At 37.5% G+C, this 19184-nt stretch overlaps 1 protein-coding gene and 1 non-coding gene across 2 annotated transcripts; both read left to right on the forward strand.

Moving 5' to 3' along the window:
• The first annotated feature begins 6055 nt into the window (after positions 1 to 6055).
• On the forward strand, positions 6056 to 10395 carry cd83 (CD83 molecule). The gene is made up of 5 exons (XM_053327486.1): positions 6056 to 6151; positions 6859 to 6995; positions 8225 to 8456; positions 9679 to 9782; positions 9925 to 10395. Exons 1-5 carry the CDS (start codon positions 6118 to 6120, stop codon positions 10084 to 10086), a joined length of 669 nt encoding a protein of 222 aa, XP_053183461.1. The 5' UTR covers positions 6056 to 6117; the 3' UTR covers positions 10087 to 10395.
• An 8253-nt stretch (positions 10396 to 18648) lies between these two features.
• On the forward strand, positions 18649 to 18730 carry trnas-aga (transfer RNA serine (anticodon AGA)). Its single transcript has one exon. It is a non-coding gene; the product is annotated as a tRNA-Ser (tRNA).
• The last annotated feature ends 454 nt before the right edge of the window (positions 18731 to 19184 follow it).

Genomic DNA, 19184 nt, shown 5'->3' on the forward strand with positions numbered 1-19184 from the left:
TTCCTGTTTACTTTGATCCTTCATTGTAAACCTAAAATGAAATATTTGCGGACAGTTTTGGAGCTTTAATCAACTGGATTTAAATTCATTTTCATTCATTTTTGCTTCAGATTTTGGTTTATTAGCTTTATAAACTGGATAATACCCAAAAAACAAACATCTAAGACAGAAGCATTCATTGTCTATCACTTATGTAAACACCTAATTGGTCCCTTGTGTTTTCCCTATGATATAAAAAATTCCCTTTTCTACTTCTTCTTCTTCTTTGTACTTTTGTCCCAGAGTTTGTTTGATCAGACAAAGAAATAAAGAGTTAAAATGGCCTAAAATACATTTTTAAACATGTAAACATGCTATCAGGTGATTTTGTGAGCTCTGAGGGCTGCATTTACTAACAGGAGTTAAAGCGTAATAAATAAATGTGTATTTTAAAGTAGGAAAACAACTACAGATGCTTGGTTGATGATAAGTAACGAGAAAATAATACAAGATGATCATTTAATGTCAAACAAGGGGCGGAAATGAGGTTTTGAGCTAATATGACTACATTACCCATGAGCCTCGGCCATCGTTGCCATGGAGTAGTGTTTTTGCTTAAATGCATCTTGGGAGTTGTAGTCTAACTTCAGCCTCGACTTTTAACTTAAGAGCCAGAAATCCTCTAATTGAATCTTTCATTGTGGTGATTAAACCGGGAGAGTTTCATGTTGATTCAAACTGAGAGTGACGTTAAAGTCCTCAGTGGTAAAAATAAAATCCTGATGTTGAGTAAAAATCAGAAGCAGCTTTGCAGAAGTCGTCTAAATAAAGTGAAGAGGAAATCTCTACTTTCTTAGTAAACGCAGCCCTGAGAGAAGCACGAGCGAGATGATGTCTTCTTTTTCCTTTTGCCCAGAAAATATATGTTTTTGTTTTTTTTAGCTGGTCAGTGTTGGAAATACACGTGAAATGAAATGAATGTCAAGTATTACAATTCCACCTTAAGAGACAAAAACTGATGTGCATAGTGTTAACATGTGCAGGTTATATAACATATTGCTAGTGCATTTAGATTATTTACAATGTGCAAATGATAGAAATTAAAAATAAAATAATACTGTCTCCAAAACACTGCATGGTGAGTCAGTATCTCATTCATTTAAATATAAACATCCTATGCACCATAAAGCAGCTGTTTAACTATAAGACACACAAGGTTATATAATTTACTATTAGTGCATTTAAGCTGGTGATTGAATTATTTAAAGTATGAAAATAATATAAAATATTATAAATATATATATAAATAACACTGTCTGGACGTCTCTGCATGCCGAGGCAGTGAAACATTCATATGGCCTCTTTGTAAAAGCAGCTGCTGATTAATAAAGAGTGGAAGACAGGAAGCAGTAGTACAGTACCCTGATTAACAGCATTTCATTCAAGTAACAGCTGGACTTATCTCGAGAGTGATTTAAAGCTTGAAGCTTTAAATCACAGCTGATGTTTCGTCCGACTTCTTCTTCTACTGGAGGAAAAGGATCCCGACCAATAGCAGCATCAAACCAACCAAGCCTGCAGTGATCATACAAAGAACAGAGGTCACACTTTCCCAAACATATATATATATATATATAATATATATTACACCACAGCTCAACAGGAAACACTAAGAGGAGATATGATGATAAAAACACTGGAAATACTACTAATACTACATAAAGTACTACTACTACTACATAGAGTACTACTACTACTATAGAGTACTCCTACTACTACATGGAGTACTACTACTACTACATAGAGTACTACTACTACTACATAGAGTACTCACATATCTCTTGATATAATAACTCAGACTGATGAAGCTCAATAGAAGCTGATCATCTACTTTTAAATCACTTTTGTCCTCCATCACTTTACATTGAAAGCACATTTGAAGGAGATCTTTTAATAGTCAGTATGTAGATTAGTAAATGAGCTACCTTTCACCACTGCTTTCTGTGTCTGTTAAAGATGTAAAATGTCATTTAAATTGTGAGAAATTAACGAAGCTCACCCTTTCCCAGATTTCCAGGCTTGTGTGCTACAGAAGCAGAACATGGTTGGTTGTAGTAAAGTATCCGAGCCTCTTCAATCACACCGTTCTGTAACATGATGAGTGAAAAGTAGAGCTGAACAAAAGAGTTTCTGCAAATTATGATTTTGTTACTTTTACTAAACAGGTGTCTAACGTAGTAATTTAACAGATACGATAATCTCAACACACGTCAGCCATCAGAGTTAAAGTATCATCATAATACTGCAGCAATGCATCATCCAGATAGACAGATACAAAGTTAACTTAAAGTCAGTGTAAAGTAAGAATGAATATGTGTTCTGAGTTTGACATACCACAGAAAAGTGTGTTGTTAACCACCCTGTCAAATTTGAATGATTAAAAATATATGAAATTAGGCTTCAAAGTTGTGTAAAAATCAGCCTCTTTCTCTGCTCCCAAACACTGTGGGCGTGGCCGCTGAGTCCACTGAAGCCCCGCCCCCTACCAGGTGTCACCTGTCAATCAAAGTCACCACCTCTACCAGAAACATGGACGCTACGTCTGAGAGCTTCCTGCTGCTAAGTCATCTGCTAGCTTGGCTACTAGCTCGGTGGCTACCTCAGCTACTAGCTCGGTGGCTACCTCAGCTGCTAACTCAGCTGCTAGTTTGGCTACTAGCTTGGTGGCTACCTCAGCTGCTAACTCGGCTGCTAGCTTGGCGGCTAACTCGGCTGCTAGCTCGGCAGCTAACTCAGCTAACTGGCTAACTGTAGACTGTAGTAGTAGTAGTGTGTGCTGAATGTATTTATACCTCTACAGCAGCAGGGGCGGGTTTATGCTAATCACTAAATCCTGAACACAGAAATCTTGAAACACAGTTTGTGAAGCCTAGCTCCACAATTCAAATCTAAATGGTTGAAATGCTTTTTACACCTTTTTTAGAAATACATTTATGACCTATTCAATGTGTTTAGAAGAAAAATGTCTGAATTCACTTTACACAGTCTTTAAATATTAAAACATTGGGTGACATACGACGGTGCACAGGACGGTAACGTTGACGTTAACGCAGGAATCCAGTGTCATCTCTCCTCCTTGAATCTTCTTGCAGGGAGCAATGCAGTGTTTGGGCATCGTGTAGGCAAAGGGCTGCAAGAATGAAACAAACAAAAGTCACATCATCAACATTAACCCCTTACATACTGCTCAGGGTCTTTGTTTATTCATAATGTGACCCAGAGTTTACAAAAATGGAAATAAAATGCTTTTTTTTTCTTTTTTTTTGTGCAGCTGATAGGCTACATATTTTTACATATGCAAATGAACAAGTTTGACCTTTATTTAATAAATTCAGACAGATTTAGTATTTCAGATATATAACAGAACAGAATTAATATGAATTAAAACAACAAAATGTAAAATGTTTGGGCTAACAGCACAGTTTTTTAAAGCTGTTGGAGCTTATTTGTGTCCAGATGAATAACAGCTACCGTAAATACCAGTGTATAAGACCCCATATTTTTCATTTAAAGTGGGGAGCTTCTTATTCACCAGTTAAATACAGACAGAGGTTGGATCTGGATATGATTATAGTTGAGAGTATGATAATGTGTTTATAAATGAATAACTACTGGTGCATTCAAATAAACCAGTCTTTAATAGAAAAGCGTTATACACCAGGTTTTACGGTAAATCATCATTTGTCACATTTTTCCTGATTTCTGTCTCGGTCTATGAGGACTGAATGCAGGATTATTTTTACCTTTCCAGTGATGTCCCAGTTGTTTCTGCAGTTTTGGTTGAACTGGATAGTTGGACGTCCGCAGCACTTATAAGTCTGGCTGCTCTCAATCACGTCTGAGCTGCCGCTGACACACACCACACACACTGATGAACACAAAGAAGAACTATATTGTGAACGTGAATGTTAAACTTAAGCCACTTTAAACTAAATTTAATTTTCATTCATCACTATTTGAACTGAGCTGCCTTTCGTCTTTCATTCAATTTAGTTTCTCAAGTATCAGCTAATAGTTACGACGGAGTATTGGGGCCAGACTAAGAGAATTCTTTGTGTGTGTGTGTGTGTGTGTGTGTGTGTGTGTGGAAATTACGAGAATAAAGTCATAAAATTAGGAGAATAAAATAGTAATTTTACGACTTTATTCTCGTAATTTCCAAAATTGTATTTATATTTGTTTTTTTGTTCCTGTTAGTATGGCCCTAATACTCCGTCATAAATAGTAGTAGTCTACGTAGGAGGAAATTAGGGTGCAGATGAGTTGTTAAACTATATTTTTGGGGCATATTTTTACACAACTAAGACTCTAATGTTCAAACTAATGTTAGTGGTGCAAGATGGGGAAAGGTGACACTGATAGAATATAATCAGGGCCATGTAAGCAGGACTTCAGTCTTATCTGTATTCAGCTGTAAGATGCTGGAAACCTTCCAGTCCTTAATGGCAGCACTGTAGATAAGGTAGGATGGATTTATTCTTCTCATTGAGCCTAAATGTGATGTTTTACGGACCTCATGCACACCTCATTTGTTCAAAACTTTATTTAAAACATGTTAGAGACTCATTCTGTTTGTGTACAAGATGAAAAAATGAAACTCAACTTCAAAAATGTCTCTTATGTCAGCAGTGATTTGTGTTATTCTTCGTTTATACACTATAGCTCAACCTGTATCTATAGCAACCATAGAACAGCCTGTATCTATAGCAACCATAGAACAATCTGTCTGTACATTACATTCCTCATACAAGTACTAAAGATTAACCTAAAAGTTAAATGGGTTCAGTAGATTTAGTTTTTGAGCAGATACAATGTGACCTACAAAGGGTTAAAAAGTTCAGTCTAGACCTGATCTATGTGTAAAGGGTCTTTTTTTGTTTATTATGGTTTAATCAGTTCTCATTTATTTGAGTAGGTTATTTTTTTATCCAGATGTTTGTTTTTTTATAACAAATAGTCTATACAATCCCCACACAGCCATTACGTCACATGGGGATTTCCTAACCATACCCGACTGATAATAGGCTAAACCACTTCTTGGAAACTACCACACTTCCCCTCACTAGAGTCTGGGTAAATCCCACTGAGCCGTTTCCACTTTCACTTTCATACAGTGGTAAGTTATAATAACACGTTGTTAAATAATCATGTCTACTACTACTATTATCATTATTATCATTATCATTATTATTATTATTATTATTATTATTACACAGTTAAAGCTTTTGGCATCATAGCTCGGGACACCTACAAAGCTGTTACTGTCATGATAAGCTTAATTATAACATAACAGTAGATAACGCTGTTGCAGGATCTGCAGCTGTAGAAATAACAGTTTGATGCTATTTTGTAATGACATGCATAATCATACTACTTATTTCCCATTCACGCTATAAATAAATGCACACAGCCAAACTTCATTTAAAAATCAGCCAATTTAATGAAATCTACCTCGCTGCATTTTTCGTTATCGAGCAACGCATGCGCACATAATCTCTAAATCTAGATGCAATCTACACATTACCAGTGAGCCGATTTTACCTGCACATGCAACTTGTTACTAAACCATCTTAATGTGTGCTGCTGGATGTGTGCAGGTGTTAATAACAGCGAGGACACTTTGAATTGCTCTGTTTTTAAATGCGGTTCAATGCATGTCAAAACACACGTGCATTACATCAATAAGATGACTCAACACTTCCAATAGATCAGAGCTTTGCCTACTCACCTATTATGAGAGGTAAAAGGGAATCCATGGTGCGGTGTCGTTATTATTTTATGGTTTATGGTTTGGATTAGGTGCCCTGTTGTCTTTGCTCGACCTGTGCCACTTCCTCATAACCATGTCATGGGAGTTTTACGCGTGTGTAATGAAGTAAGTGAGTATGGATTGTCTTTGGCCCCTCCTTTGTTTCCCTTTCGAAAGCAGAAGTGTTAAAGACTGCGTGTAAACTGACAGCATACGGTATAAATAGCAAGAGACGGAAAAGAAAGTCAGAGTCAGTCCGACAGTCTTTATCTCTCGTAACAACTCTTATTACAACTTTTATCTGCTACTCGTGCAGCTGAAACATCGCCATGTCTCTAATGTTGGCTCTGTTGTTGACACACTGTAAGTACTTTTTTTACATTTACTTTATTTTTGCGTTTTTACTGAATTGACTGCATTGAATGTAAAGCTACAGTCAGTGTTTTGGGGGAGTAATAAGTTACATATAACAGCTGTTACTAAGACTACTGATAGTGTTGCTGCTTTTACTGCTCATAATACTACTATTTGGTACTGTTACCATGACTACAGAAGTATAGAAAACAGCACAGGAGTCAAACTAATACTGGTTGTTGATAATGTCAGTATTGCACATGTCAGTATATGTTATATGTTATATAATCAAATTTAATAAGTTATATTACTTTGATTAAGTAATTGAAATATAAGTACAGTCTATTTACCACAGTTTTAGATTTGAGGTTATTACATGAATGAACTGAATGAATGAATGAATGAATTGTCTTTACTGTCATTGCATTGCGGTCAATACAACGAAATTTAAAAAAGCTCCATCCATCATCAGTCACACACACGCATATCATACTTAAATAAAAAGGAGTAGATAAAATAAAAATATATATATATAACATATTAAATAGAGTAACTAGTAATCTGTAACCTGTTACATTTCCACAGTAACTGTCTGAATGTTGTTGCTTGTTTTGGGTGAATTAAAACCTGTCCTGAACCCTTATGTACTGATGGTTCAATGTGTTCTTCTTATTATTATTATAATCCTAATCTATATGTACTCATGTGTTTCTCAGGTGTGTACTTTGCTTTTGGAGCATCAGTCAGCGGTGATGTAATGGAGGTGCAAACCGTCTCAGGTGAAGACTGTCCTCTGAGATGCACCGCTAAATCTAAGCAGGGGGTGGAGTACAGCGCAGTGAGATGGTACAAGGTAAGAAATACTCTTAACTTAATTTAAGGTGTTTTCATGAAAGGCTGAAAGGGAACTGTACGTCAGCATGTTGATTGGCTGGAAACTGATACTATTATTTTCTGTTTGCCTAAAATGAGAGTTGATGTAATGGAAACTTTAGTATCATGTATAATTTAAATAACTGGAGGGAAGAAGCTTCACACACAGCTGCTTTGTTCTCATGAGAGCTGATATTGATACTGAAGCTCTGCAGGCAGGGAGAGGAGGTTTAGGGTTGGAGTGGATTTCCCCTCCCCGCCACAATAAAACAACAGTAATAATCATTTTCAGCTTCTCACGTGAAAATAAATGAAAATGAGAAATTGAGTCTTTCAGGGTTGAAACTGTATTGATGTCATATTGATTAATGTGTATCTTGGTCATATTTCTTTAAAAACACATCTTTATATATATATATTTACTCATTTAAACTCTCAAATCAATATCACCCTCAAGACTCAGACTTTATTTATTAATGTTTATCATTTCATTTAAGTCTCACAATATTGAAAATACTACAAGGAAATACCTGAACTCTATTATCTACTACTGCTACTAATGGTAAATACAGTAGCAGTGACAGCAGCACTAGTAACAGCTGTTTATAAGAGCTTAAACAGTTTTTTTAGTTATATATATTATGTTGTTTTTATGTGCATTTTATGTGTTGAAGGACTGGCAATGCAAGGCAAAACATACAATTACTCCCCCCAGCACCACCCTACTCATAATAATACTAGTATAGTAACTGCAGATGCTTTCAAAGTGACACTACAGTACAAAGAGTTTTATTACTTTTAAAATCATTATTTCATCTCTAAAATGTCAGAAATTAGCTTTAAAAATGTCTGAGACTCTGATAATGCTTTTAAATGGATGTTGTTTATTAAACCTGAAGAGTTCAGTTTAGAACCTGCTCTATGTGTAAAGAGCCTTGAGATGACTCTGTTGTGATTTGGCGCTATACAAATAAAGATTGATTGATTGTGTTCGATCAACAGTCCAAAGATTAAAGATTTACAGTCAAATAAAAAGAGAGAAAAGCAGCAATTCATGTTTTAGAAGAAGGAACCACGTAAAAATCTGGTTTCAAGTGAACAATTGAATGAATAATGTTTGTGTATCAGTAGTAGAAGTATGAGCAGTAATCCTCAGTCACATTATAAGGTTTCTTGTTACTGACGTGAAGCTTCTGCATCTGATCGCAGCAGCTCAACGATGCTGAGACGCGTCGTCTCCGAGGCCTGATGACCCGAGACCTTCCCAACGGCACCACCAGGTGGTACACCGGCGTGGGGCGTGAGGTGGAGCTGATCGGCGACTCCTTCGACATCGTCCTGCCCAACGTGACCTGCGATGACACCGGCGTGTACGTGTGTCACCTGGCGGCACCGGTGGGAGAGCAGAACCAGGAGGGGCAGGTTCTCCTCACGCTTGCAGGTACGGAGACGTTTGATGTTACTCGTGTTTCACAAGTAGATTCTTTCCCAAACTTTCCCAAATCTCTGAGGGGAAACAGATAATCACAGACCTTTTCTATATACATCAGGGAACTTCCAGACTCCAAGTGACTCTTGATCTTTGGCTTAAGGGTTGCGATAGCTTGAATCGCCTGCTTTTTTAAACATTAAAGTCAGTGTAAAGTAATAATAAATATGTGTTCTGAGTTTGACATACCACAGAAAAGTGTGTTGTTAACCACTCTGCCAAATTTGAATGATTAAAAAAATCGCCAAATATATTTAATTAGGCTTCAAAGTTGTGTAAAACTCAGCCTCTTTCTCTGCTCCCAAATGCTGTGGGCGTCGCCGCCGAGTCCTACCAAGTGTCACCTGTCAATCAAAGTCACCACCTCTACCAGAAACATGGGCGCTACGTCTGAGAGCTTTCTGCTGCTAGCTCAGCTGCTAGCTCAGTGGCTAACTCGGCCGTTAGCTTAGCAGCTAACTCACCTAACTGGCTAACTGTAGACTGTAGTAGTAGTAGTGTGTGCTGAATGTATTTCTACCTCTACAGCAGCAGGGGCGGGTTTATGCTAATCACTAAATCCTGAACACAGAAATCTTGAAACACAGTTTGTGAAGCCTAGCTCCACAATACAAATCTAAATGGTTGAAATGTTTTTTACACCTTTTTTAGAAATACATTTATGACCTATTTAATGTGTTTAGAAGAAAATGTCTGAATTCACTTTACATGGTCTTTAATAACCATTTTTCTCAAAGCAAAACTTAATGTTTAATGTGATCTTGAGTACAATGACTTATGGTGACTATTTCTTCCCTCTTTTGCACTCAAATCACCATTTACTAACTGGAAAAAAAGACTTTGCAGCTGTGATTTCAGGCGTTGAGCAGCTTTAAAATCATGCAATCCTGACTTCAGCACATTAGAAACATGTCAAACTGGATAACACTTCAGACCAACACATGTTTACTTGCTTTAATTGCTGAGGAAAAATACAAGCAGTCATTGGATAAATGCTGCTAGTTTAAGGACTTACAGCACTTCTTACAGCTGCTATTTTGTCTTGTTGCTAAAGACTTGTGAAGCTTTTAAGAGGCTAAATGTGATATATGTACTTTTGGGTTCGTGACCTGAGCTTCTCTCTCTCTCAGGTTCGAACTTGAATAACGTTTTTTTTTTTCATTTTCATTTTCAGATTGTTCTAACAGCTCAGAAGAAATCATGATGACTGACACTTTCTTGGTCATTTTTGCCTCCGTGGTGCTGATGTGTGCACTCATCATTTTCCTTATAAGCTATGTAAGTAGAAGCAGAAGTCTTTTTAACATTCTTTTTAACATTCACAACACAGCTCGTACTTTAACTTATAATCATTGCACACTATTTCTTACACACAGAAGTCTAATCTGGATGTATTTGTCTTTTTGTTTCTCCATCACAGGGAAGCCTGAAAAACATCGTCCAAGAGAAAACCAAACCGACACAAAAAGAAGTTTTACTGAATTCACCGCTGAAGCCGCTGGAGAAAAAGGACTTAAAATTGATTTACACTTTGGGCCCAAATGTGTCTAAAAAACCGTCTTTAAAGCACGTATGTGTCTAAAGATACATCGATGGGAATAGTCGTGTATTGAAGAGAGACTTTACGGCCCCTTAAACACCACAACATGACAACATGAAAACCTCAACAAAGGACAAGAACCAACTCCTGAACTCACTCAAAGCAAATGTGGACTCACAGAAGGATTTTCCTCCCCAGTACAAAACATCAGCTGGTTCTTGAATCCTGCAGAGAGTCAACACGAAAGGGGGCCGCCGCCGCTGCCGCTGCTGCCGCTGTCAGGGGACGGCCTCACCTGCTTGGAGGCTCCCTATTGGTCGAGAGGAGATGCTGGGCCCTTAATAGTTTGTTTATGATTACCATGAATATCCAAAAAGCTTTTTGGAAATGTTTCACCCTATACCAACGAAGAACCTTTATGGTAACTTCATTGAAAAAAGTCATGTAATATCCTCCAATAATTCTCTCTAGGCTTTAAATTATGAATCTCCAAGTATTTCAGTCAGTGCTCTATAAAGGATTCATACCCACCATAGTGAGAAAGGTATCACATGAGACAAAATAATGCTGTTGATTGCACTTAAAAGTCTTTTCTCTGGTAGAAAAAAGACAGTTGATAGGGATATAGCATATTCAAAACATCATAGCACCTCAGACAAAGTGTGAGAAGAAGAGGAAGAAACAAAACTGTGAAGATGCTTTAAACTAAGAAAGCTGAAAAAAAATCAATAAAAAAAAAAGACGTGCTTAAACTACTGATTTTATTCTCCAGAGCCAAACATGTCCTTAACCTTTATTCTTTATATGCACTCAAACCAAACTGGGTCTAATTGACCTGCAGGAGTACAAACAGGAGCGCTTCCACTGCTGGATAAACATATTTACCTGTGATCTTAAATGTAGCAAAAAATAAATAAATCATGATTTAAAGATTAAAGATGATTTTATTATCATTGTGCAGAACTTACAGTGAAATTCAGGTCCACTCAAGACCAGACCTGTATACAAAATAAAGACTAAATAAATAGAAATAGTTTAAAATACATAAATGCTGTCATCTCTACAGCAAACAGACCGTACACTTTCAGATTTATTAATGCAAAAATGATGAAATGAGTCCGTAAGTTGTGCTCATAATACTTGATTTATATTTTAATGCTTTATTATTAACAATCAATAAGAAGACAGCAGGAATGTTTCAACCTTTAAAAAAATACAAGAACTTTAGTGAGAAGTGAGATGTGACATATGATAAAAGGTACCTGTTCAAGTCACTACAAAAGGTTAGCTTTTATTTTGAAATGTCATTTGTGCTTGTTTACATTTTGAGTTAAGCGAGGTAGTTCTGCTTTTTTTTTACACAGTTTTTTTTTTAGTTGTTTTTGTTTTTGTCATTGACTGTTTGAATCTTTGTGACCTTTATTTTTTTTTTTTTGGGGGGGGGGGGGGGGGGGGATTCACAACCAGCTCAAGTGGGAGTCTTTGCCCTTTCAAAATAAAGAGGAAGTGAAGAAAGAAATCGAGATAAGCCGCCTCTGCTCTGTCTGACCTCAGTGATGCGTAGGTGGAGGCGTAGGTGGAGGTGTAGGTGGGGGGGGGGGGGGGGGGGCAGAGATACACTGGACTATTTTATATGTGTTTGTCTTTACAACGCTTCTCTTTTGAAAGTCTGTAGGCTATATAAATAGATGTATTGTATGTCCACTGAAAAGAGGAAGTAGAGGTGGAAAAAGTAAAATGAGTGAAGAAGTATTGGTTGGTGCATGTGATGTGATGTGGGTGATGTCAGGTGATTGCGTGTTGTTTGGCTTTATCGTCATCACATATGGTTTAATGGTAGAAGCAGAAGTTATTAGAAGTTATTCATGTGAAATGGAGCTCGTGAGTTAGTTTTGAATAGAGGAGAGCAAGTTGAAGCAGTGTGATACAAAGCTTGTCTCTCTTCATGTGTCATTTATATAAAATACTGAGTTTAGTGCAACAGTTGTTTTCATTAGCTGTTAATCTTTGGATTACTTTCTCCAAGGAAGGACAAGAAGACAGAAAAGATGAAGAGAAAAGAAGAGAGAAGAAGGACGAAAGAAAAGAAGGAAGGAAGGAAGGACAGATGGAAAGAAGGGAAATGGGATTGGAATGTAAGGAAGGAAGGAAGGACAGATGGAAAGAAGGGAAATGGGATTGGAATGGAAGGAAGGAAGGACAAGAAGACAGGAAAGATGGAAGGATGGAGAGAAGAAGGATGAAAGAAAAGAAGGAAGGAAGGAAGGAAGAAAGGACGGGTGGAAAGAAGGGAAATGGGATTAGAATGGAAGGAAGGAAGGAAAGATGGAAGGAAGGAAGGAAGGACAAGAAGACAGACAGGAAAGATGGAAGGAAGGAGAGAAGAAGGATATAATTGATTCATTGTTTGATCCATTCAACAGTGAAAAATGATGATCAGTGTTGCTCAAAATCCTAGACGACATCTTCAAATGTCAGAGAAACCAGAACATATTTAACATTTGAGACTAATTGATTCATTGTTTGCTTCATAAAATGTCAAAAAACGTTGAAAATGATGATCAGTGTTTCTCAAAGTCTAAAATGACAAACTTAAATGTCTTATTGTGTTAGCTAAATGTCACAGAAACCTGAAAATATTCAACATTTAAGACATTTTACTTTGTTTTTACTTGAAGAATAACTGCAATGATTAATCAGAATGAAAATAACTGGTCATATTTGGCAATTGATAGACGAATCTATCCAACTTAATTCCTTAAAACCTTAAAAAGATAGATACATGACAAGATGTACAGCATTGATTTAACATAATAAAGAAGCTGTTGCTCAAAGTGTAGGTTTGTGTTGTTCTAACAGGAAATGCATGTAGGCAGATCAGCAGAAGTGAAGTGTTATTTGGGGAAGTTCCTCGTCTAAGGTGTCGCTCTGCTAGTCAGAGACATAAAAAGGCAAATATTACAGTTTTAATCTATGACAAAGCATACTGCATGTGTTATGTCTATTTGTTACATGTAAATATAAAGAGTGAGGTTTATTGTGTGTTGCCTATATAGTTTTAATACAGTGGTAATATTACATAATGAATAATACTTACAGAACTGAATGAATGCTACTTTCATCAATATAAAGTGGGGTTTGATGTATTGCACGCTATATATACTACCTGTTATCACTGAGCTATATTTCCATGTAATAAAAGTGTGTTAATGTTATGGATTAGTGTGTCTTCTCATCTTGTTTAGATATAAGTATCATCTTCATCAAGTTGTATCCCAATCAGATCAGGTTTGTATCATATGTGATGTGTCAACTTTAATATCTTTTAATTAAATAATGAGTTTTAAAACAGCACTCACAGCTAACAGCTTGTAAAAACACACTAAATGTCTTTTATTCTGAAATTTGATGACTTTCCCTAAAGTGGCCCAAAATGCACAAAAATACCTGTCAAGTGATCTCCATATATGTCCATGTGTTTAATGAAATGAATAGTTAATAGTTTTAATAAGATAGTAGTTATGAGGATGTCTTTTTATGATGTAGCCTCCCTCCCTCCCTCCCTCCTTCCCTCCCTCCTTTCCTTCCTTCTTCCTCCCTCCCTCCTTTCCATCCTTCCTTCTTCCTTCCTCTCTTTCTCCTTTCCTTCCTTCCTTCTTCCTGCCTACCTTCCTTCCTTCCTTCCTCCTTTACTTTATTCCTTCTTCTTCCCTCCTTTCCTTCCTTCCTTCCTTACTCCCTCCCTCCTTTCCTTCTTCCCTCCTTTCTTCCTCCCTTCCATCTTTCCTTTATTGCTATGTTATATTTTCATGTCTGAGGTAAAATAGGACATGATATTGTGTGATAGGAGATGTTTAGTGTGTTTAGAGACATGAATCAAGGTTTAATCACATTTATTGATCAGTCAGAATATCGACTATTGATGCTTTCGAAACACATCTGTGCTTCAATGTTTGATTTAGAGGAGGGAAGTCAAACTCATCGTCATTCAATGAGCCACAAACAGCCCAATTTAATCTGATCATTAAAACAAAGGAAATAAGGAACGAATGAACGAAGGAAGGAAGGAAGGAAGGAAGGAAGGAAGGAAGGAAGAAAGGAAGGACGGAAGAAAGGAAGGAAGGAAGGAAGGAAGAAAGGAAGGAAGGAAGGAAGGACGGGAGAAAGGAAGGAAGGAAGGAAGGAAGGAAGGAAGGAAGGACAGACGGAAGGAAGGAAGGAAGGAAGGAAGGACAGACGGAACGAAGGAAAGAAGGAAAGAAGACAGGAAGGAAAATGGGCCATATTGGACTCCTCGACGGGCCGGTTCTGGCCCACAGAGGTTTGACTTTTTTCACAAATGTTGAACTATAAACTCATTAAACAAACTCTCACATCATTGCCTTCCTTTAGTTAAAAATTACACCAGCATTAAAACATTTGCATGTCACATCTGCATTTTTTTGCATCTCATCTGAATGTAGCTGTTCATCTGTTTCGTTTCCTCATTTCTTGCCTCGCTTTGCTAAGTTTGCTCTTTCCCTTTTACCAGAAGTCACACTTACTAATACCCGAGAGTCTTTATTTAAATGTGATGTATTTCTTGTAAACTGTGTACGTGGTAAGCAGACACGTGTTTCTTATATATATATATATATATATATATATAGTCACTTTCTCTTTATTAGCTACACCTGTGCAAACGTATTCAACCCAATACAACAGCTCCGATTTAATTATATCAAATGCTGTTCCTAATATTTTGCCCCTCCTTCATATATGTTATAAACTATTAGCAACACCATTCAAAGACGGAAGGAAGGAAGGAAGGAAGGAAGGACAGATGAAAGGAAGATGAAAGGAAGATGAGAAGAAGACAGGTAGGAAAGATGGAAGGAAGGAGAGAAGAAGGATGGAAGAAAAGAAGGAAGGAAGGAAGGTAGGAAGGACAGATGGAAAGAAGGGAAATGAGATTGGAATGGAAGGAAGGAAGGAAGGAAGGAAGGAAGGAAGGAAGGAAGGAAGAATAGAACTTGGTGACTTTACAAGATGAAATTCTACTTTTTATTGTATCACGTGCTTCTAATTACTTTTATTCTGATTTTCTTTTTTTTTAATGCAAGAAATCAAAGTGTGATTGACAGAAAGATGTAGAAGGATAAAGATGTAAACCAGAAACCATCGCTAGGTTAACCGCATGCTGCCTCTCTTTCATTCTGACTTTGAAGTGGTTTGTGTGAACATCGTGTTTATTTGGAAAGGTACAGCAGCCTCTGCAGGTTGCCACAGCTGATGGTTGTTTATGATAAATGGCTTTTTGTGAATCCCCTAACATCTCTATAACAAGTCTAAAGAAACTCGTGGGAATAAATATTAATTTTCCTTCCATTGAAATAAGTTCCATGTTAACCTATCGGAGAGGTATGAGGTATGACACAGATGGAAGTATTTAGTGTGTTCCTCCTGGATTTGGTGAGAAATGTCCAGATGTGAACTAGATAAGCAAACATTTCTGAGTATGCAGACAGACAGAAAGAAAGAAAGAAAGAAAGAAAGAAAGAAAGAAAGAAAGAAAGAAAGAAAGAAAGAAAGAAAGAAAGGACAAGAAGACAGGCAGGAAAGATGGAAGGAAGGAGAGAAGAAAAGAAGGAAGGAAGAAAGGACAGATGAAAAGAAGGAAGGAAGGAAGAACAGATGAAAGAAAGGAAGGATGGAAGGATGAAAGAAAGGAAGGAAGTAAGGTAAAGAAGACAGGAAGGAAAGATGGGAGAAAGGAAGGAAGGAAGGAAGAAAAGAAGGAAGGAAGGGCGGACAGATGAAAGGAAGGAAGGAGGGAAGGAAGGAGGGAGGGAAGGAAGGAAGGAAGGAAGGAAGGAAGAAAAGAAGGAAGGAAGGGAGGACAGATGAAAGGAAGGAAGAACAGATGAAAGGAAGGAAGGATGGAAGGAAGAAAAGAAGGAAGGAAGGAAGGACAGATGAAAGGAAGGAAGAACAGATGAAAGGAAGGAAGGATGGAAGTATGGAAGGAAGAAAAGAAGGAAGGAAGGAAGGAAGGCAGGAAGGAAGGAATGAATGAAGGAAGGAAGGAAGGAAGGAAGGAAGGAAGGAAGGAAGGAAGGAAGGGAGGAGCGTTGTCAGATAGTTTTTATACTGTTCTCTACCTGGACTGTCTCACCTCTCATAACTGACAGACATTTCCATAGATAGCCTCACAACGGTTTCTCACCTGCTGACACATATTCCCTTCATCAGTAAACCGTTGAAGTTCAACACTGTGACATCCTCTTTCACCAACACGTTTTTGCCTCGCTTTGCTAAGTTTGCTCTTTCCCTTTTACCAGAAGTCACACTTACTAAAACCCGAGAGTCATTATTTAAATGTGCTGTATTTCTTGTAAACTGTGTACGTGGTAAGCAGACATGTGTTTCTTATATTAAATGGTGTTCCTCATATATGTTATAAACTATTAGGAACACCATTCAAAGATGGAAGGAAGGAAAGATGAAAGGAAGGAAGGAAGGACAAGAAGACAGGCAGGAAAGATGGAAGGAAGGAGAGAAGAAGGATGAAAGAAAAGAAGGAATGAAGGAAGGACAGATGGAAAGAAGTGAAATGGGATTGGAATGGAAGAAAGGAAGGAAGGAAGGAAGGACAGATGAAATGAAGGAAGGAAGATGAGAAGAAGACAGGCAGGAAAGATGAAAGGAAGGAGAGAAGAAAAGAAGAAAAGAAGGAAGGAAGGACAGATGGACAGAAGGGAAATGGGATTGGAATGGAAGAAGAAGACAGGCAGGAAAGATGGAAGGAAGGAGAGGAGAAGTATGAATGAAAAGAAGGAAGGAACTAAGGAAGGACAGATATAAAGAAGGGAAATGGGATTGGAATGGAAGGAAGGAAGGAAGGAAGGAAGGAAGGAAGGAAGGACAAGAAGACAGGCAGGAAAGATGGAGGCAGGAGAGAAGAAGGATGAAAGAAAAGAAGGAAGGAAAGAAGGAAGGATAGATGGAAAAAAGGGAAATGGGATTGGAATGGAAGGAAGGAAGGAAGAACAAGAAGACAGACAGGAAAGATGTAAGGAAGGAGAGAAGAAAAGAAGGAAGGAAGGAAGGAAGGACAGATGAAAGGAAGGAAGGAAGGAAGAAAAGAAGGAAGGAAAGGAGGACAGATGAAAGGAAGGAAGGAAGGAAGACAGGCAGGAAAGATGGAAGGAAGGAAGGAAGTAAAATCATAGCCGGGTGGTAAATCTATCATTTTTAATTCTGTAATTTAGGTGAGGTATATCCCTCAAAGATGTTTAAATGTTAAAATTGTATTCTTTGTTGTTTTCTTTTGGTGTAACGTTGTTTATGTAAAGAGTGAAGTAAACTGAAGTAGGCTCTCACAGTCATACTGGCTATTGCCGATTTTGGTCACTAGGTGGCAGCTTTGAGTAATGTTATTATTACTGCGCCAGGTGCGTTTTGGTCGGTCTTCCTTTTGCAGATTTGCAGAGTGGACAGTGCTGCTGTGACTCCGTCCTGTAAAGTAGTAGGTAAATATTCATCTTTTGTAAAATATGTTTGTTCTTCATGGGATGGTTTGATTTAGACACTACTGGAATTCATTGTCCTGGTATTTTGGCGCCAGACGTCGACCGCTTGGTCCTCAACTGCGTGGCGAGGTAATGTTAGCTTGTATATAGCCACACCGTGCTATCATACTTTATTACTTGAGAAGTGCTACAGGTTTTACATTTATTTGAACTCTGTCTAAAGGTAAACCACAGTGTGAAGTTCCACGTGAGTTTGGAGAACAATTATAGATTATTTCTGTGGGTCTATTGTTGTTGAACATGTATTTATCTGATTTTGTTTGATGTTTTCTGTTGATAGTCATCATAGCCCACTGCTGTATCTCCATATTTTGTTTCTATTGTTTTTCTCTAAATCATTTTTTTGTGTTAAAGACTGAACTGTGAAAGCACATGAGCTACTCTCTAAAATAACTCACTTGACTTGTTGCAAAGGTTAACAATAAAACTAAAGCTAGCAGTGAAATCGACCTTCTTTTTTTTTTTTTTTTTTTTTTTGCATTTTCACAAATAGAGTAAAAGGTTTGTGATCATTAAGAAAAAATCGTACTGTAAAAAAATGAATAAAACTCAGGATTATTACTTTTTAATACTGAGCAGATAAGACCACAGCAAATAGATGCAGAAATAGCAATAAGACTGAAAAGCAGTTCACCATGAGTAAGGACAATAAGGGAAAATATGCTACAGTTAAAATTCTCAAAATGTAGGACAATAACACTACTGATCATTCTCATGTTCCCCTGTATTTGTTTAATTTTTCAGTTCATTGAATTAGCTTGAAGATGGCTAAATGGCGCCATCTAGAGGCGGTGTGCGACTTTTAAGGTGGACCTGGAAATTACAATGTGGAGCTGTGAATCGGAAGCCGACTTCAGCCTCGTCCTTATACACGAGAGTTATTATATAACCTTTGGATTTATTAAGAAGAAGAAGAAGAAGAAGATGCAAACATATATATAGTTCAAGCCCCATAGTCATAACCGATACTACGCATTGTCTCACTTGTAGTTAGATCTTTAAATAAACAACTTTGGGCTTATGTTGCCACCCAGTTGTCGTGGCCGAGTGGTTAAGGCGATGGACTAGAAATCCATTGGGGTCTCCCCGCGCAGGTTCGAATCCTGCCGACAACGCATGCCTTTATTTTTTTTTTTGAATGTGACTTTAAAACCTTTATTCACTGTTTAACTTCACCGGTATTCATATTTAAAGCACATATTTCAGCGGTATTATAGGTAAGCATTTCGTTTTGTGTTGTGTGTTGTAACGGCTACAGAATCGACAAATCAAGGTACTTCCTTTCACATTTTCATAATAAAATCCCCACCTCGCTGAATGAACTGTACAGTGCACGGTGCCTTTAAAAAAACCTTGGAACCACTCTCCTCATTAACAGTTTAATTATAGTATCTATGTTTTCCTTTATTAACAGCTTGTTTGGCTAGATTGTTTGCCCATAATGCGTGTGTAGGAATCCAAATGAATGTAACCAAAAGGGCAGAAACTTTTCCTCTGGGCTAGCTTTATTTTGAAGGCGGCGAAGCCCGACATCCGCCGTAGCTCTGGCGTTACCCAGCAACGACGAAC

Source organism: Scomber japonicus, chromosome 10 (assembly GCF_027409825.1).
Source record: "Scomber japonicus isolate fScoJap1 chromosome 10, fScoJap1.pri, whole genome shotgun sequence".
Classification (NCBI taxonomy): Eukaryota; Metazoa; Chordata; class Actinopteri; order Scombriformes; family Scombridae; genus Scomber; species Scomber japonicus.